Source organism: Eucyclogobius newberryi, unplaced genomic scaffold (assembly GCF_026437365.1).
Source record: "Eucyclogobius newberryi isolate DKJ021-1_F unplaced genomic scaffold, fEucNew1.0.hap1 SCAF_11, whole genome shotgun sequence".
Classification (NCBI taxonomy): domain Eukaryota; kingdom Metazoa; phylum Chordata; class Actinopteri; order Gobiiformes; family Gobiidae; genus Eucyclogobius; species Eucyclogobius newberryi.
This window is the reverse complement of record NW_027315735.1, coordinates 37,866,661-37,887,736: the sequence shown is the minus strand read 5'-3', so window position 1 is coordinate 37,887,736 and position 21,076 is coordinate 37,866,661. Positions and strand designations below refer to the sequence as shown.

The window sequence follows — 21,076 nt, the reverse complement described above, 5'->3', positions numbered from 1 at the left end:
GGCTCCTCCTGGTACAGTGAAGGCTCCTCCTCCAGGTACAGTGAAGGCTCCTCCTCCTGGTACAGTGAAGGCTCCTCCTGGTACAGTGAAGGCTCCTCCTGGTACAGTGAAGGCTCCTCCTGGTACAGTGAAGGCTCCTCCTGGTTCAGTGAAGGCTCCTCCTCCTGGTACAGTGAAGGCTCCTCCTCCTGGTACAGTGAAGGCTCCTCCTGGTACAGTGAAGGCTCCTCCTGGTACAGTGAAGGCTCCTCCTGGTACAGTGAAGGCTCCTCCTCCTGGTTCAGTGAAGGCTCCTCCTCCTGGTTCAGTGAAGGCTCCTCCTCCTGGTTCAGTGAAGGCTCCTCCTCCTGGTACAGTGAAGGCTCCTCCTCCTGGTACAGTGAAGGCTCCTCCTGGTACAGTGAAGGCTCCTCCTCCTGGTTCAGTGAAGGCTCCTCCTCCTGGTTCAGTGAAGGCTCCTCCTCCTGGTTCAGTGAAGGCTCCTCCTCCTGGTTCAGTGAAGGCTCCTCCTCCTGGTTCAGTGAAGGCTCCTCCTCCTGGTTCAGTGAAGGCTCCTCCTGGTACAGTGAAGGCTCCTCCTCCTGGTTCAGTGAAGGCTCCTCCTCCTGGTTCAGTGAAGGCTCCTCCTCCTGGTACAGTGAAGGCTCCTCCTCCTGGTTCAGTGAAGGCTCCTCCTCCTGGTTCAGTGAAGGCTCCTCCTCCTGGTACAGTGAAGGCTCCTCCTGGTACAGTGAAGGCTCCTCCTCCTGGTTCAGTGAAGAGCTGGAGCAGAGCCAGACGTGGAGACGCAGGTCAATCACACCGTGTCCAATGTCTAAATACAAAGACTTATATTCAGGAACAGTCGGCACCATAAACTCCTTCAATGTTCCATGTTGTGTCTTTAATCTTCTGTTTCTAAACATGAAACCATATTCAGAACAATAACAGATTTAAATACAAACGCTGGACAAGATTTGAAAATAAAATTTAATTGAAACTTGTACAAAATGAGGCGATTAGAAAAAGCAGCTCATGGAGCTCAACCATTGGACCATCATCAACTTAAACCAACCACTCCAAGTAAAGAGCCTATTGTCCAATCAGAGCGCAGTGTGAATCTGGGTCAGCGGCGGATGGGCGGAGGCAGCAATGCGGAGGCGGAGACGGCGTCTGGAAACAGGTTGTGATAGGTCGAGAGCGGAACGAACGCCGCGCTGATCATTTTACCTGAAACACACAACGGATTAGTCCCGGTCTAGAGTACCGGGTCCAGTCCCGGTCTAGACCCGGGCTAGGGCCGGGTCCAGTCCCGGACTCACCAGCGAAGTATCGTCCGTGCAGCGCGGCGACTGTTGCCATGGCCGCTGGGATCGAGGGACACTTCACATAAACATTCCCCTGAAAAACAAACCTCAGTCAGACTCAACAGCTTATAGTCCTCTGGCCCCGCCCCCACATCTGGCTCCTCCCCCAGCAGTGGCCCCGCCCCCACATCTGGCCCCGCCCTCACCTCTGCAGAGTTACGGTCCACATAGATGTGAACGACTCCTCCGTGTTTGTTACACTCTTCAATCACGTCAGCCTGAATCTCCAGCTCCCAACCAGGAATGTCCTCACTGAAGACACAAGGACAAGGACAAGGGTTAGACACACTGAAGACACAAGGACAAGGGTTAGACACACTGAAGACACAAGGACAAGGGTTGGACACACTGAAGACACAAGGACAAGGGTCTGACATACTGAAGACACAAGGACAAGGGTTAGACACACTGAAGACACAAGGACAAGGGTTAGACACACTGAAGACACAAGGACAAGGGTTAAACACACTGAAGACACAAGAACAAGGGTTGGACACACTGAAGACACAAGGACAAGGGTTAGACACACTGAAGACACAAGGGCAAGGGTTAGACACACTGAAGACACGAGGACAAGGGTTGGACACACTGAAGACACAAGGACAAAGGTTAGACACACTGAAGACACCAGGACAAGGACAAGGGTTAGACACACTGAAGACACAAGGACAAGGGTTAGACACACTGAAGACACAAGGACAAGGGTTAGACACACTGAAGACACAAGGACAAGGGTTAGACACGCTGAAGACACAAGGACAAGGGTTAGACACACTGAAGACACAAGGACAAGGGTTAGACACACTGAAGACACAAGGACAAGGGTTAGACACACTGAAGACACAAGGACAAGGGTTAGACACACTGAAGACACAAGGAGAAGGGTTAGACACACTGAAGACACAAGGACAAGGGTTGGACACACTGAAGACACAAGGACAAGGGTTAGACATACTGAAGACACAAGGACAAGGGTTAGACACACTGAAGACACAAGAACAAGGGTTGGACACACTGAAGACACAAGGACAAGGGTTAGACACACTGAAGACACAAGGACAAGGGTTGGACACACTGAAGACACAAGGACAAGGGTTAGACATACTGAAGACACAAGGACAAGGGTTAGACACACTGAAGACACAAGAACAAGGGTTGGACACACTGAAGACACAAGGACAAGGGTTAGACACACTGAAGACACAAGAACAAGGGTTGGACACACTGAAGACACAAGGACAAGGGTTAGACACACTGAAGACACAAGGACAAGGGTTAGACACACTGAAGACACGAGGACAAGGGTTGGACACACTGAAGACACAAGGACAAAGGTTAGACACACTGAAGACACCAGGACAAGGACAAGGGTTAGACACACTGAAGACACAAGGACAAGGGTTAGACACACTGAAGACACAAGGACAAGGGTTAGACACACTGAAGACACAAGGACAAGGGTTAGACACGCTGAAGACACAAGGACAAGGGTTAGACATACTGAAGACACAAGGACAAGGGTTAGACACACTGAAGACACAAGGACAAGGGTTAGACACACTGAAGACACAAGGACAAGGGTTAGACACACTGAAGACACAAGGACAAGGGTTAGACACACTGAAGACACAAGGACAAGGGTTAGACACACTGAAGACACAAGGAGAAGGGTTAGACACACTGAAGACACAAGGACAAGGGTTGGACACACTGAAGACACAAGGACAAGGGTTAGACACACTGAAGACACAAGGACAAGGGTTAGACACACTGAAGACACAAGGACAAGGGTTAGACACACTGAAGACACAAGGACAAGGGTTAGACACGCTGAAGACACAAGGACAAGGGTTAGACATACTGAAGACACAAGGAGAAGGGTTAGACACACTGAAGACACAAGGACAAGGGTTAGACACACTGAAGACACAAGGACAAGGGTTAGACACACTGAAGACACAAGGACAAGGGTTGGACACACTGAAGACACAAGGACAAGGGTTGGACACACTGAAGACACAAGGACAAAGGTTAGACACACTGAAGACACAAGGACAAGGGTTAGACACACTGAAGACACAAGGACAAGGGTTAGACACACTGAAGACACAAGGACAAGGGTTAGACACACTGAAGACACCAGGACAAGGGTTAGACACACTGAAGACACAAGGGTTAGAAAAGTAAAAAAAGTACATTCCAAAGTACATTCCAAAGTACATTCTAAAGTACATTCTAAAGTTCATGCTAAAGTACATTTAAAAGTACATTATAAAGTACATTCAAAGTACATTCAAAGTACATTCTAAAGTACATTCTAAGGTACATGCTACAGTACATGCTAAAGTACATTCTAAAGTACATTCTAAAGTACATGCTAAAGTACATGCTAAAGTAAATTCCAAAGTACATGCTAAAGTACATTCATAAAGTACATTCCAAAAGTACATTCCAAAGTATATTCAAAAGTATCCATGTATTGTGTCCATGGCAGGAGTTCTGAGGCCCAAGTTCATTTAGTCAAATTCAAGCATTTTCAAGGATTTCAAGCGCCCGTATGAACCCTGTAAACTGAACCCTCTGAAAACATGTTAGTGGCACAAAGGTCAGAGTTTACACAGATGCGTCAGTGACCTCTGACCTCAGTGACCTCAGGTGTGGGCGTTACCTCTTTGGGTTGAACATGTTGGAGAGCTGGAAGCAGTTTGTGGCGACGGGCGGAGCTGCCAGAGGGAGACCTGGACCGAGACCTGGACCCAGGACGGGACCCAGGACGGGGCCGAGGCCTGAGGTCAGACCTGGAGCGAGGGCAGAGGTCAGACCGTGGAGTCCAGGGGTCAGACCTGGAGGGAGCCCTACAAACAACAGAAGTGTTGAGTGACCAATGAGGAGGCAGATTGAATGTGAGGACCAATCAGAGGCGGCGTTACCTGCCATGGCTCCCACACTGATGGCCCCACTCATCTGCAGAGCCTGTTGAGCAGCCGGGGGAATCTGGAGCCCAGTGCCTGATACGGACAAAACACACATTTGCACACTAAAAACACACATTTAAACACTAAAAACACATTTGCACACTAAAAACACACATTTAAACACTAAAAACACACATTTACACACTAAACACACATTTAAACACTAAAAACACACATTTGCACACTAAAAACACACATTTACACACTAAACACACATTTGCACACTAAAAACACACATTTGCACACTAAAAACACACATTTGCAGAATAAACACACATTTGCACACTAAAAACACACATTTGCACACTAAAAACACACATTTGCACACTAAAAACACACATTTGCACACTAAACACACATTTGCACACTAAACTAAACACACATTTGCACACTAAAAACACACATTTGCACACTAAACACACATTTGCACACTAAACTAAACACACATTTGCACACTAAACTAAACACACATTTGCACACTAAACTAAACACACATTTGCACACTAAAAACACACAATTGCACACTAAAAACCCATTTAAACACTAAAAACACATTTAAACACTAAAACACACAATTGCACACTAAGAACACACATTTACACTAATATATATGAGCGTGAACATTTTTTCATGTTTTGAACAGTTTGTGATCAAGTGTGGAAATATACAATAACAATGGCAATGACCGTCCAAAAAAAATAAAAAATCATGGCCTAGAGAAGCCGCAAAAAACATCCCATTTAGTCCAAAGTCTGTCAGATTTGTCCATTTTCAAGTCAAGTCCAAATGTAATCTTTTCCATTTCACGCATGTCCAGTATGTCAGTCCAGTCCTGATCGTCGGTGCATTTCTCTGCAGCAGGAAGAGGCCCGAATACAGAGTCCTGAGGCCCGAATACAGAGTCCTGAGGCCCGAATACAGAGTCCTGAGGCCCAAACACAGAGTCCCGAGGCCCGAATACAGAGTCCTGAGGCCCGAATACAGAGTCCTGAGGCCCGAATACAGAGTCCTGAGGCCCAAACACAGAGTCCCGAGGCCCGAATACAGAGTCCTGAGGCCCAAACACAGAGTCCCGAGGCCCGAATACAGAGTCCTGAGGCCCGAATACAGAGTCCTGAGGCCCAAATACAGAGTCCTGAGGCCCGAATACAGAGTCCTGAGGCCCGAATACAGAGTCCTGAGGCCCAAACACAGAGTCCCGAGGCCCGAATACAGAGTCCCGAGGCCCGAATACAGAGTCCCGAGGCCCAAATACAGAGGCCCGAATACAGAGTCCTGAGGCCCGAATACAGAGTCCTGAGGCCCAAACACAGAGTCCCGAGGCCCGAATACAGAGTCCTGAGGCCCAAACACAGAGTCCCGAGGCCCAAACACAGAGTCCCGAGGCCCAAACACAGAGTCCTGAGGCCCAAACACAGAGTCCTGAGGCCCGAATACAGAGTCCTGAGGCCCGAATACAGAGTCCTGAGGCCCAAACACAGAGTCCTGAGGCCCAAACACAGAGTCCCGAGGCCCGAATACAGAGTCCTGAGGCCCGAATACAGAGTCCTGAGGCCCAAACACAGAGTCCTGAGGCCCAAACACAGAGTCCCGAGGCCCGAATACAGAGTCCTGAGGCCCAAACACAGAGTCCCGAGGCCCAAACACAGAGTCCTGAGGCCCAAAGACAGAGTCCTGAGGCCCAAACACAGAGTCCCGAGGCCCGAATACAGAGTCCTGAGGCCCAAACACAGAGTCCTGAGGCCCGAATACAGAGTCCTGAGGCCCCAACACAGAGTCCCGAGGCCCCAACACAGAGTCCCGAGGCCCGAATACAGAGTCCTGAGGCCCAAACACAGAGTCCCGAGGCCCGAACACAGAGTCCTGAGGCCCAAACACAGAGTCCTGAGGCCCGAATACAGAGTCCTGAGGCCCGAATACAGAGTCCCGAGGCCCGAATTCTCCTCCTTCTTCTCCGCCCACAAGCCTCAGGTTAGGACGACGTGATCTGGACTCCAAATCCAGAATCTTATTTTTCATATTGTTCTCTGACTCCAGCAAAGCACTTTGAACTGCCTTTTGTACGAATTGTACTCCTCAAATAAACTTGCCTCGCTTTTTTGAACACCTCTTCGAACCCCCTCGAACCCCCTCGAACCCTCCTGAACCCTCCTGAACTCTTACCCTCTGCGAGCCGGGCCATCAGCTGCAGTCGGCCTGTAGCTCCCAGGTCGATGCCGGTTCGCTCCAGCTCGTCGTTGTCGAGGAATGATGATGCGAGCGATGGGTCGGTCCTCTCGGTCACATGACCCACCTTCATTGGGCGACCGGCGAGTTCAAAGCCGTTCAGCTGCTCCATCGCCTTCTTCGCACACTCGCTGTCTGAGAACTGAGGGCAGAACCGGAGAAACATGAGTCAGCCGAGGTCACAGGGGCGCGAGGTCACAGGGGCGCGAGGTCACAGGGGCGCGAGGTCACAGGGGCGCGAGGTCACAGGGGCGCGAGGTCACAGGGGCGTGAGGTCACAGGGGCGCGAGGTCACGGGGCGCGAGGTCACGGGGCGCGAGGTCACGGGGTGGCGAGGTCACAGGGGCGCGAGGTCACAGGGGCGCGAGGTCACAGGGTGCCGAGGTCACAAGGGCGCGAGGTCACGGGGTGGCGAGGTCACAGGGGCGCGAGGTCACAGGGGCGTGAGGTCACAGGGGCGTGAGGTCACAGGGGCGCGAGGTCACGGGGCGCGAGGTCACGGGGTGGCGAGGTCACAGGGGCGCGAGGTCACAGGGTGCCGAGGTCACAAGGGCGCGAGGTCACGGGGTGGCGAGGTCACAGGGGCGCGAGGTCACAGGGTGCCGAGGTCACAGGGTGCCGAGGTCACGGGGCGCGAGGTCACGAGGTCACAGGGGCGCGAGGTCACGGGGTGGCGAGGTCACAGGGGCGTGAGGTCACGGGGGCGTGAGGTCACGGGGTGGCGCGGTCACAGGGTGGCGAGGTCATAGGGGCGCGAGGTCACGGGGCGCGAGGTCACGGGGTGGCGAGGTCACAGGGGCGCGAGGTCACGGGTGGCGAGGTCACAGGGGCGCGAGGTCACGGGGTGGCAAGGTCACAGGGGCGCGAGGTCACGGGGTGGCGAGGTCACAGGGGCACGAGGTCACAGGGTGCCGAGGTCACAGGGGCGTGAGGTCACAGGGTGCCGAGGTCACAGGGTGCCGAGGTCACGGGGCGCGAGGTCACGGGGTGGCGAGGTCACAGGGGCGCGAGGTCACGGGGTGGCGAGGTCACAGGGGCGTGAGGTCACGGGGTGGCGCGGTCACAGGGTGGCGCGGTCACAGGGTGGCGAGGTCACGGGGCGCGAGGTCACGGGGTGGCGAGGTCACGGGGCGCGAGGTCACGGGTGGCGAGGTCACGGGTGGCGAGGTCACAGGGGCGCGAGGTCACGGGGTGGCAAGGTCACAGGGGCGCGAGGTCACGGGGTGGCGAGGTCACAGGGTGGCGAGGTCAGAGGGGCGGCGAGGTCACGGGGTGGCGAGGTCACAGGGTGGAGAGGTCACAGGGTGGCGAGGTCATAGGGGCGCGAGGTCACGGGGTGGCGAGGTCACAGGCTGGCGAGGTCACAGGGGCGGCGAGGTCACGGGGTGGCGAGGTCACAGGGGCGGCGAGGTCACGGGGTGGCGAGGTCACAGGGTGGAGAGGTCACAGGGTGGCGAGGTCATAGGGGCGCGAGGTCACGGGGCGCGAGGTCACGGGGTGGAGAGGTCACAGGGTGGCGAGGTCATAGGGGCGCGAGGTCACGGGGTGGAGAGGTCACAGGGGCGCGAGGTCACGGGGTGGCGAGGTCACAGGGTGGCGAGGTCATAGGGGCGCGAGGTCACAGGGGCGCGAGGTCACAGGGGCGCGAGGTCACAGGGTGGCGAGGTCACAGGGTGGCGAGGTCACAGGGGCGCGAGGTCACAGGGTGGCGAGGTCACAGGGGCGCGAGGTCACAGGGTGGCGAGGTCACAGGGTGGCGAGGTCACAGGGGCGCGAGGTCACAGGGTGGCGAGGTCACAGGGTGGCGAGGTCACAGGGGCGCGAGGTCACAGGGTGGCGAGGTCACAGGGGCGCGAGGTCACAGGGTGGCGAGGTCACAGGGTGGCGAGGTCACAGGGGCGCGAGGTCACAGGGGCGCGAGGTCACACACAGCGCTCTCTACAAAGTGAGCCCTAAAACCTTTTCTGTTTCACTAAAGCACAACTTGATTGTTTTCAAATATGATTAACGTTAGCGTTGTTAAACCCGTTCACACGTGTCCATGGTTACGATGGTAACCATGGTTACCATGGTAACGTCAGCAACGTACCGGACTCAATCAAATGTTGCCATTTCAATCTGATATCAATGCGTTTGAACTAAATGCATTTAAACTCCTGAACTTTCATTTTACCTTGTGCCATTATCTCGGCTCCACTTCAGTTTCAACTGATCTAAAAATTAAATATATTAAATATGCAAAAATAGAAACATTCATCACCCGAACATAAAAGTATTCAAACTAAACCAGGACTAAAGCAGGTCTAGACCAGGACTAAAGCAGGTCTAGACCAGGACTAAAGCAGGTCTAGACCAGGACTAAAGCAGGTCTAGACCAGGTCCAAACCAGGTCTAGACCAGGTCCAAACCAGGTCTAGACCAGGACTAAACCAGGTCTAGACCAGGATTAAAGCAGGTCTAGACCAGGACTAAAGCAGGTCTAGACCAGGACTAAAGCAGGTCTAGACCAGGACTAAAGCAGGTCCAAACCAGGTCTAGACCAGGACTAAACCAGGTCTAAACCAGGTCTAAACCAGGTCTAAACCAGGACTAAACCAGGACTAGACCAGGTCTAGACCAGGACTAAACCAGGACTAAACCAGGACTAAACCAGGTCCAAACCAGGTCCAAACCAGGTCCAAACCAGGTCTAAACCAGGTCCAAACCAGGCCCAAACCAGGTCCAAACCAGGTCCAAACCAGGTCCAAACCAGGTCCAAACCAGGTCCAAACCAGGTCCAAACCAGGTCCAAACCAGGTCCAAACCAGGTCTAAACCAGGTCTAAACCAGGTCTAAACCAGGTCTAAACCAGGACTAAACCAGGTCTAAACCAGGTCTAAACCAGGTCTAAACCAGGTCCAAACCAGGTCCAAACCAGGTCCAAACCAGGTCCAAACCAGGTCCAAACCAGGTCCAAACCAGGTCCAAACCAGGTCTAAACCAGGACTAAACCAGGTCCAAACCAGGTCTAAACCAGGTCCAAACCAGGTCCAAACCAGGTCCAAACCAGGTCTAAACCAGGTCCAAACCAGGTCCAAACCAGGTCCAAACCAGGTCCAAACCAGGTCTAAACCAGGTCTAAACCAGGTCTAAACCAGGACTAAACCAGGTCTAAACCAGGACTAAACCAGACCGCTGATGTTCACTTTTTATAAACATAAAACAAAGATAAAGACTGACTGTGATGAAGCCGTATCCTCTGGAGCGTCCAGTCTCATTGTCCATCATCAGCTGAATGCTCTCAATCTGAAACAACACAATACTCACTGACCGGTCCAGAAGTGTTACAGACATTAGAGCTCACTGACCGGTCCAGAGGTGTTACAGACATTAGAGCTCACTGACCGGTCCAGAAGTGTTACAGACATTAGAGCTCACTGACCGGTCCAGAAGTGTAACAGACATTAGAGCTCACTGACCGGTCCAGAAGTGTTACAGACATTAGAGCTCACTGACCGGTCCAGAAGTGTTACAGACATTAGAGCTCACTGACCGGTCCAGAAGTGTTACAGACATTAGAGCTCACTGACCGGTCCAAAGGGCTCAAATATGCCCCTCAGCATGTCCTCAGTGATGTTGAAGTGCAGAGATCCCACATAAAGCCTCATGGGTCCAACAGAACTTCTCTGCAGAGCACAAGCTGCTGCTGCTGCGGCCGCCGCACGGTTCTTCTCTGCCTGAAACACACAGTTTAGTACCAGAACCCCCACGGCCCGGAACCAACCCGGCCCGGAACCCCCACGGCCCGGAACCAACCCGGCCCGGAACCCCCAAGGCCCTGTTCTGTCAGGGCATCAATTCTGTATTTGTAGTATTTGTACTGCAGTTTTTGTAGTATTTGTACTGCAGTAGTACCTGTGAGGCCTGCACGATGATGGGGACTGTAGTAATTGTAGTATTTGTACTGCAGTAGTACCCGTGAGGCCTGCACGATGATGGGGACTGTAGTATTTGTAGTATTTGTACTGCAGTAGTACCTGTGAGGCCTGCACGATGATGGGGACTGTAGTATTTGTAGTATTTGTACTGCAGTAGTACCCGTGAGGCCTGCATGATGATGGGGACTGTAGTATTTGTAGTATTTGTACTGCAGTAGTACCTGTGAGGCCTGCACGATGATGGGGACTGTAATATTTGTAGTATTTGTACTGCAGTAGTACCTGTGAGGCCTGCACGATGGTGGGGACTGTAGTATTTGTAGTATTTGTACTGCAGTAGTACCTGTGAGGCCTGCACGATGATGGGGACTGTAGTAATTGTAGTATTTGTACTGCAGTAGTACCCGTGAGGCCTGCACGATGATGGGGACTGTAGTATTTGTAGTATTTGTACTGCAGTAGTACCTGTGAGGCCTGCACGATGATGGGGACTGTAGTATTTGTAGTATTTGTACTGCAGTAGTACCCGTGAGGCCTGCATGATGATGGGGACTGTAGTATTTGTAGTATTTGTACTGCAGTAGTACCTGTGAGGCCTGCACGATGATGGGGACTGTAATATTTGTAGTATTTGTACTGCAGTAGTACCTGTGAGGCCTGCACGATGGTGGGGACTGTAGTATTTGTAGTATTTGTACTGCAGTAGTACCTGTGAGGCCTGCACGATGATGGGGACTGTAGTAATTGTAGTATTTGTACTGCAGTAGTACCCGTGAGGCCTGCACGATGATGGGGACTGTAGTATTTGTAGTATTTGTACTGCAGTAGTACCTGTGAGGCCTGCACGATGATGGGGACTGTAGTATTTGTAGTATTTGTACTGCAGTAGTACCCGTGAGGCCTGCATGATGATGGGGACTGTAGTATTTGTAGTATTTGTACTGCAGTAGTACCTGTGAGGCCTGCACGATGATGGGGACTGTAATATTTGTAGTATTTGTACTGCAGTAGTACCTGTGAGGCCTGCACGATGGTGGGGACTGTAGTATTTGTAGTATTTGTACTGCAGTAGTACCTGTGAGGCCTGCACGATGATGGGGACTGTAGTATTTGTAGTATTTGTACTGCAGTAGTACCTGTGAGGCCTGCACGATGATGGGGACTGTAGTATTTGTAGTATTTGTACTGCAGTAGTACTTGTGAGGCCTGCACGATGATGGGGACTGTAGTATTTGTAGTATTTGTACTGCAGTAGTACTTGTGAGGCCTGCACGATGATGGGGACTGTAGTATTTGTAGTATTTGTACTGCAGTAGTACCTGTGAGGCCTGCACGATGATGGGGACTGTAGTATTTGTACTGCAGTAGTACCTGTGAGGCCTGCACGATGATGGGGACTGTAGTATTTGTAGTATTTGTACTGCAGTAGTACCTGTGAGGCCTGCACGATGATGGGGACTGTAATATTTGTAGTATTTGTACTGCAGTAGTACCTGTGAGGCCTGCACGATGATGGGGACTGTAATATTTGTAGTATTTGTACTGCAGTAGTACCTGTGAGGCCTGCACGATGATGGGGACTGTAGTATTTGTAGTATTTGTACTGCAGTAGTACCTGTGAGGCCTGCACGATGATGGGGACTGTAGTATTTGTAGTATTTGTACTGCAGTAGTACCTGTGAGGCCTGCACGATGATGGGGACTGTAGTATTTGTAGTATTTGTACTGCAGTAGTACCTGTGAGGCCTGCACGATGATGGGGACTGTAGTATTTGTAGTATTTGTACTGCAGTAGTACCTGTGAGGCCTGCACGATGATGGGGACTGTAGTATTTGTAGTATTTGTACTGCAGTAGTACCTGTGAGGCCTGCACGATGATGGGGACTGTAGTATTTGTAGTATTTGTACTGCAGTAGTACCTGTGAGGCCTGCACGATGATGGGGACTGTAGTATTTGTAGTATTTGTACTGCAGTAGTACCTGTGAGGCCTGCACGATGATGGGGACTGTAGTATTTGTAGTATTTGTACTGCAGTAGTACCTGTGAGGCCTGCACGATGATGGGGACTGTAGTATTTGTAGTATTTGTACTGCAGTAGTACCTGTGAGGCCTGCACGATGATGGGGACTGTAGTATTTGTAGTATTTGTACTGCAGTAGTACCTGTGAGGCCTGCACGATGATGGGGACTGTAGTATTTGTAGTATTTGTACTGCAGTAGTACCTGTGAGGCCTGCACGATGATGGGGACTGTAGTATTTGTAGTATTTGTACTGCAGTAGTACCTGTGAGGCCTGCACGATGATGGGGACTGTAGTATTTGTAGTATTTGTACTGCAGTAGTACCTGTGAGGCCTGCACGATGATGGGGACTGTAATATTTGTAGTATTTGTACTGCAGTAGTACCTGTGAGGCCTGCACGATGATGGGGACTGTAGTATTTGTAGTATTTGTACTGCAGTAGTACCTGTGAGGCCTGCACGATGATGGGGACTGTAGTATTTGTAGTATTTGTACTGCAGTAGTACCTGTGAGGCCTGCACGATGATGGGGACTCCAAGGAGTCTCTGTCCGGTCAGGCCGATGGCCAAAGGAACAGAACTGGTCTCAACAAACTCAATGTACGCAATTCCTTTAGAACGACGAGAGTTTCTGTCTGAGATGATCCTCACGTCACGAACCTGCAAACGAGGAGGAGCAGGAGGAGAAACATCAGTAGGACAGAGAGGAGCAGGAGGAGAAACATCAGCAGCAGGAGGAGAAACATCAGCAGGACAGAGAGGAGCAGGAGGAGAAACATCAGCAGCAGGAGGAGAAACATCAGCAGGACAGAGAGGAGCAGGAGGAGAAACATCAGCAGCAGGAGGAGAAACATCAGCAGGAAAGAGAGGAGCAGGAGGAGAAACATCAGCAGGACAGAGAGGAGCAGGAGGAGGAACATCAGCAGCAGGAGGAGAAACATCAGCAGCAGGAGGAGAAACATCAGCAGGAGAAACATCAGCAGGACAGAGAGGAGCAGGAGAAGAAACATCAGCAGGACAGAGAGGAGCAGGAGGAGAAACATCAGCAGGACAGAGAGGAGCAGGAGGAGGAACATCAGCAGCAGGAGGAGAAACATCAGCAGCAGGATGAGAAACATCAGCAGGACAGAGAGGAGCAGGAGGAGAAACATCAGCAGGACAGAGAGGAGCAGGAGGAGAAACATCAGCAGCAGGAGGAGAAACATCAGCAGGACAGAGAGGAGCAGGAGGAGAAACATCAGCAGCAGGAGAAACATCAGCAGGACAGAGAGGAGCAGGAGGAGAAACATCAGCAGCAGGAGGAGAAACATCAGCAGGACAGAGAGGAGCAGGAGGAGAAACATCAGCAGGAGGAGAAACATCAGCAGGACAGAGAGGAGCAGGAGGAGAAACATCAGCAGGAGAAACATCAGCAGGACAGAGAGGAGCAGGAGGAGAAACATCAGCAGGAGGAGAAACATCAGCAGCAGGAGGAGAAACATCAGCAGGAGAAACATCAGCAGGACAGAGAGGAGCAGGAGGAGAAACATCAGCAGGAGGAGAAACATCAGCAGCAGGAGGAGAAACATCAGCAGGAGAAACATCAGCAGGACAGAGAGGAGCAGGAGGAGAAACATCAGCAGCAGGAGGAGAAACATCAGCAGCAGGAGGAGAAACATCAGCAGCAGGAGGAGAAACATCAGCAGGAGGAGGACCTTGCCCACAGCAGAGAAGAAGTCCTCGAGGTCTCTGGGTCTGATCCTCGCTGCCAGTTGCATACAGAAGACTGTACGAGCGTCTCTCTCCTCAGGACTCAGGTTATCGATGGGAGCTCTGAAAAACACACATGAGACACACACGTGTATGAGACACACACGTGTGTGTGAGACACACACACACACACACACACGTATGAGACACGTATGAGACACACACACGTATGAGACACACACACGTATGAGACACACACACGTATGAGACACACACACACACACACACACACACACACACACGTATGAGACACGTATGAGACACACACACACGTATGAGACACGTATGAGACACACACACACACACGTATGAGACACATATGAGACACACGCACGTATGAGACACACGCACGTATGAGACACACGCACGTATGAGACACACACACACACACGTATGAGACACATACACACGTATGAGACACACACACACACACACGTATGAGACACGTATGAGACACACGCACGTATGAGACACACGCACGTATATGAGACACACGCACGTATGAGACACACGCACGTATATGAGACACACGCACGTATGAGACACACGCACGTATATGAGACACACGCACGTATATGAGACACACGCACGTATATGAGACACACGCACGTATATGAGACACACGCACACACACACGTATGAGACACATATGAGACACACGCACGTATGAGACACACGCACGTATGAGACACACGCACGTATGAGACACGTATGAGACACACACACACGTATGAGACACATATGAGACACACGCACGTATGAGACACACGCACGTATGAGACACACGCACGTATGAGACACACGCACGTATGAGACACACGCACGTATGAGACACACACACACACACACACACGTATGAGACACATACACACGTATGAGACACACACACACACACACGTATGAGACACGTATGAGACACGTATGAGACACACACACACACGTATGAGACACGTATGAGACGCACGCACGTATATGAGACGCACGCACGTATATGAGACGCACGCACGTATATGAGACGCACGCACGTATATGAGACGCACGCACGTATATGAGACGCACGCACGTATATGAGACGCACGCACGTATATGAGACGCACGCACGTATATGAGACGCACGCACGTATATGAGACGCACGCACGTATATGAGACGCACGCACGTATATGAGACGCACGCACGTATATGAGACGCACGCACGTATATGAGACGCACGCACGTATATGAGACGCACGCACGTATATGAGACGCACGCACGTATATGAGACGCACGCACGTATGAGACGCACGCACGTATATGAGACGCACGCACGTATGAGACGCACGCACGTATATGAGACGCACGCACGTATATGAGACGCACGCACGTATATGAGACGCACGCACGTATGAGACGCACGCACGTATATGAGACGCACGCACGTATATGAGACGCACGCACGTATATGAGACGCACGCACGTATGAGACGCACGCACGTATATGAGACGCACGCACGTATATGAGACGCACGCACGTATATGAGACGCACGCACGTATATGAGACGCACGTATGAGACACACACACACGTATGAGACACACACACGTATGAGACACACACACACGTATGAGACACACACACGTATGAGAGACACACACACACGTATGAGAGACACACACACATGTGACACACACACGTATGAGAGACACACACACGTATGAGAGACACACACACGTATGAGAGACACACACACGTATGAGAGACACACATACGTATGAGAGACACACGTATGAGACACACACATGTAGGATATGCAGATGTCCTCCCCCTGTTGCCATGGTGACAGGAATGCGGGCTAGGTGTTATCTGCTGCCCGTGTGGAGTTTTACGCCCCTCGGAAGAGGATGTAATAGTGACAACAGAGACGCTCTGAACTTTGAAAATAACTTTTCATCAAATGACTCCTTTTGGATTACAGAGAGTAACGATGTCTCCCAGACAAACGCTAAAACGCTGAAAGACTTTGCGGTTTAAGTGGTTTTTAACAGACAATCATCAGATTGTAAAAATGTGTCACCAGATGACTTTACATGTACATATTGTGTCATTGTGTTTTACATGTCATTTTAACTGTTTCATAACTTGTTTTGTGGACAATTTTACCTTTTGTGTAACTCTTGTGGCCTAAAGCCAGATCTCGTCTCCTTATCAGCTCTGACCCCAGCGTGCATGCTGATTGGCTGAAGCCACGGCGTCAAAACCCCCGCGGGGAAAGACAAAAGGAAAGAGCAGGAGTTACAGACCAGTTCCATCCGAGCTCCAGAGCGAGTTCCATCCGAGTTTCTTTCGAAGCTCGACCCTCCATCCAGGGTCCCACCAGCAAGGTCCATGAGGCCTTGGGAGCAGGCCTCGGGCCTAGTTAGCGTGAGCGATGCTACGCTACGGGACAAAGACTTTTCAAAGAGAAGCTAATGTTCCCTCCCGGAACGAAGAAACCTGTGCCCGTTTTTAAAAACGTGATTGATGCTGCATCACGCAAAATCAAGCAAGGACCGTTTGCAACTTTTCCAAGTCCACAGCCTTTTACCAGCCACATCTGTGGAGCAGCACGACGGCCTTTTCATTCGGGAACGCCTCAGAGCCAAGGAGAATGCCTCAGAGCCAAGGAGAACGCCTCAGAGCCAAGGAGAACGCCTCAGAGCCAAGGAGAACGCCTCAGAGCCAAGGAGAATGCACCTCAGAGCCAAGGAGAACACAGATCGCAGAACCGATCCAGTCCGTCTTTGGCCAGACAACGTCAGAGCCGAGCTCCAGAGCAGGCCCTTGGACCCCACGCAGGCCCTTGGACCCCACGCAGGCCCTTGGACCCCACGCAGGCCCTTGGACCCCAAGCTGGCCCTTGGACCCCACGCTGGCCCTTGGACCCCAAGCTGGCCCTTGGACCCCACGCTGGCCCTTGGACCCCACGCTGGCCCTTGGACCCCACGCTGGCCCTTGGACCCCACGCAGGCCCTTGGACCCCACGCAGGCCCTTGGACCCCACGCAGGCCCTTGGACCCCACGCAGGCCCTTGGACCCCACGCAGGCCCTTGGACCCCACGCAGGCCCTAGTGTATTCCATCTGTTATCGACTCATTTGCATATTCCTGATTCATATTTATCTGTTTAATTCTTTGGTCATTAAATCTTCATAACCCACATTTGGTTAAGTGTTCCTTCATTTCCAGAAAAGGGGTCAATGTCACGGTTACGTTCTCAAACCTTTAGATCAATGAGCAAATTAATTTCTAATTAATTAATTCATCTAGATATTGTTAAATTGCCGATTATCCGGCTGGTGCCCCATTCTTCTCTTAAAAATACGATTCAAACTTACCCACACTTATGCAGTGTCATGTTTGAATTCTTGAACAATTCTTTAATCAATATCAAACCTGAATGCCCCGCCTCCTTCAAAAGTGGGTGGACATTAATAACCTTACAGTACTTGTACTAGTATGTTACCCTACACACACGTATGAGACACACACACGCGTATGAGACACACACACGCGTATGAGCACACACACGCGTATGAGACACACACACGCGTATGAGACACACACACGCGTATGAGACACACACACGCGTATGAGACACACACACGCGTATGAGACACACACACGCGTATGAGACACACACACGCGTATGAGACACACACACGCGTATGAGACACACACACGCGTATGAGACACACACGTATGAGACACACACACGTATGAGACACACACACGTATGAGACACACACACGTATGAGACACACACACGTATGAGACACACACGTATGAGACACACACAGTCAAATACTCAAATCTGCACAGCAAAACCAGAAGAGCAGGAGAACCAGAGGAGCAGGAGTACCAGAGGAGCAGGAGAACCAGAGGAGCGGGAGAACCAGAGGAGCGGGAGAACCAGAGGAGCGGGAGAACCAGAGGAGCGGGAGTACCAGAGGAGCAGGAGAACCAGAGGAGCGCGAGTACCAGAGGAGCAGGAGAACCAGAGGAGCAGGAGAACCAGGGGAGCAGAAGAACCAGGGGAGCAGAAGAACCAGGGAAGTGGGAGAACCAGGGGAGCGGGAGAACCAGAGGAGCGGGAGAACCAGAGGAGCAGGAGAACCAGGGGAGCAGAAGAACCAGGGGAGCGGAAGAACCAGGGAAGTGGGAGAACCAGGGGAGCGGGAGAACCAGAGGAGCGGGAGAACCAGAGGAGCGGGAGAACCAGAGGAGCGGGAGTACCAGAGGAGCGGGAGAACCAGAGGAGCGGGAGAACCAGAGGAGCGGGAGAACCAGGGGAGCGGGAGAACCAGGGGAGCGGGAGAACCAGGGGAGCGGGAGAACCAGGGGAGCGGGAGAACCAGAGGGGCGGGAGAACCAGAGGAACGGGAGTACCAGAGGAGCGGGAGAACCAGGGGAGCGGGAGAACCAGGGGAGCGGGAGAACCAGGGGAGCGGGAGAACCAGGGGAGCGGGAGAACCAGGGGAGCGGGAGAACCAGGGGAACGGGAGAACCAGGGGAACGGGAGAACCAGGGGAGCGGGAGAACCAGGGGAGCGGGAGAACCAGGGGAGCGGAAGAACCAGGGGAGCGGGAGAACCAGGGGAGCGGGAGAACCAGGGGAGCGGGAGAACCAGGGGAGCGGGAGAACCAGGGGAGCGGGAGAACCAGGGGAACGGGAGAACCAGGGGGACCGGGAGAACCAGGGGAGCGGGAGAACCAGGGGAGCGGGAGAACCAGGGGAGCGGATGAACCAGGGGAGAGGGAGAACCAGGGGAGAGGGAGAACCAGGGGAGCGGGAGAACCAGGGGAACGGGAAAACCAGGGGAGCGGTAGAACCAGGGGAGCGGTAGAACCAGGGGAGCGGGAGAACCAGGGGAGCGGGAGAACCAGGGGAGCGGGAGAACCAGGGGAGCGGGAAACCAGAGGAGCAGAAAAACCAGGGGAGCGGGAGAACCAGAGGAGCGGAAGAACCAGGGGAGCGGGAGAACCAGAGGAGCGGGAGAACCAAAGGAGCAGGAGAACCAGGGGAGCAGGAGAACCAGGGGAGCGGGAGAACCAGAGGAGCGGGAGAACCAGGGGAGCGGGAGAACCAAAGGAGCGGGAGAACCAGAGGAGCGGGAGAACCAGAGGAGCGGGAGAACCAGGGGAGCGGGAGAACCAGAGGAGCGGGAGAACCAGAGGAGCGGGAGAACCAGAGGAGCGGGAGAACCAGAGGAGCGGGAGAACCAGAGGAGCGGGAGAACCAGGGGAACGGGAGAACCAGAGGAGCAGGAGAACCAGGGGAGCGGGAGAACCAGAGGAGCGGGAGAACCAGGGAGCTGGAGAACCAGAGGAGCGGGAGAGCCAGAGGAGCGAGAGAACCAGGGGAGCGGGAGAACTAGGGGAGCAGGAGAACCAGGGGAGCGGGAGAACTAGGGGAGCAGGAGAACCAGGGGAGCGGGAGAACCAGGGGAGCGGGAGAACCAGAGGAGCAGAAGAACCAGGGGAGCAGGAGAACCAGAGGAGCGGGAGAACCAGAGGAGTGGGAGAACCAAAGGAGCAGAAGAACCAGGCGAGCAGAAGAACCAGAGGAGCAGGAGAACCAGGGGAGCAGGAGAACCAGAGGAGCGAGAGAACCAGGGGAGCGGGAGAACCAGGGGAGCGGGAGAACCAGGGGAGCGGGAGAACCAGGGGAGCGGGAGAACCAGAGGAGCAGAAGAACCAAGGGAGCAGGAGAACCAGGGGAGCGGGGGAACCAGAGGAGCGGGAGAACCAGAGGAGCGGGAGAACCAGAGCAGCGGGAGAACCAGGGGAACTGGAGAACCAGAGGAGCGGGAGAACCAGGGGAGCGGGAGAACCAGGGGAGCGGGAGAACCAGGGGAGCGGGAGAACCAGAGGAGCGGGAGAACCAGAGGAGCGGGAGAACCAGAGGAGCGGGAGAACCAGAGGAGCGGGAGAACCAGGGGAGCGAGAGAACCAGGGGAGCGGGAGAACTAGGGGAGCAGGAGAACCAGGGGAGCGGGAGAACCAGGGGAGCGGGAGAACCAGAGGAGCAGAAGAACCAGGGGAGCAGGAGAACCAGGGGAGCGGGAGAACCAGAGGAGCGAGAGAACCAGAGGAGCGGGAGAACCAGAGGAGCGGGAGAACCAGAGGAGCGGGAGAACCAAAGGAGCAGAAGAACCAGGGGAGCAGAAGAACCAGGGGAGCAGAAGAACCAGAGGAGCAGAAGAACCAGAGGAGCAGGAGAACCAGAGGAGCAGGAGAACCAGGGGAGCAGGAGAACCAGAGGAGCAGGAGAACCAGGGGAGCAGGAGAACCAGAGGAGCAGGAGAACCAGAGGAGCAGGAGAACCAGGGGAGCGGGAGAACCAGAGGAGCGGGAGAACCAGGGGAGCAGGAGAACCAGAGGAGCGGGAGAACCAGAGGAGCGGGTGAACCAGGGGAGCGGGAGAACCAGGGGAGCGGGAGAACCAAAGGAGCGGGAGAACCAAAGGAGCGGAAAAAACAGGGGAGCGGACGAACCAGGGGAACGGGAGAACCAGAGGAGCGGGAGAACCAGGGGAACGGGAGAACCAGGGGAGCGGGAGAACCAGGGGAGCGGGAGAACCAGGGGAACGGGAGAACCAGAGGAGCGGGAGAACCAGAGGAGCGGGAGAACAAGGGGAGCGGGAGAACCAGAGGAGCGGGAGAACCAGAGGAGCGGGAGAACCAGAGGAGCGGGAGAACCAGGGGAACGGGAGAACCAGAGGAGCAGAAGAACCAGGGGAGCAGGAGAACCAGGGGAGCGGGAGAACCAGAGGAGCGGGAGAACCGGGGAGCAGGAGAACCAGAGGAGCGGGAGAACCAGAGGAG

The 21,076-nt window shown here is 53.3% G+C and overlaps 1 protein-coding gene across 2 annotated transcripts in view; it reads right to left on the bottom strand.

The window, feature by feature from the left end:
* Positions 1-951: 951 nt before the first annotated feature.
* The window catches only part of LOC140354827 (RNA-binding protein 39-like), a 46,397-nt gene continuing 26,272 nt past the window's right edge, over positions 952-21,076 (bottom strand). For both annotated transcript variants that reach the window (XM_072440070.1, XM_072440071.1), the window contains exons 6-15: positions 14,182-14,299; positions 12,995-13,147; positions 10,117-10,263; positions 9,767-9,832; positions 6,485-6,689; positions 4,277-4,354; positions 4,015-4,201; positions 1,493-1,598; positions 1,302-1,380; positions 952-1,209 (exon numbers count right to left, since the gene is read on the bottom strand). In XM_072440070.1, the coding sequence (XP_072296171.1) occupies positions 1,106-1,209; positions 1,302-1,380; positions 1,493-1,598; positions 4,015-4,201; positions 4,277-4,354; positions 6,485-6,689; positions 9,767-9,832; positions 10,117-10,263; positions 12,995-13,147; positions 14,182-14,299 (1,243 nt within the window). In that variant the 3' untranslated portion in view covers positions 952-1,105. The remainder of the gene's footprint in view (positions 1,210-1,301; positions 1,381-1,492; positions 1,599-4,014; positions 4,202-4,276; positions 4,355-6,484; positions 6,690-9,766; positions 9,833-10,116; positions 10,264-12,994; positions 13,148-14,181; positions 14,300-21,076) is intronic.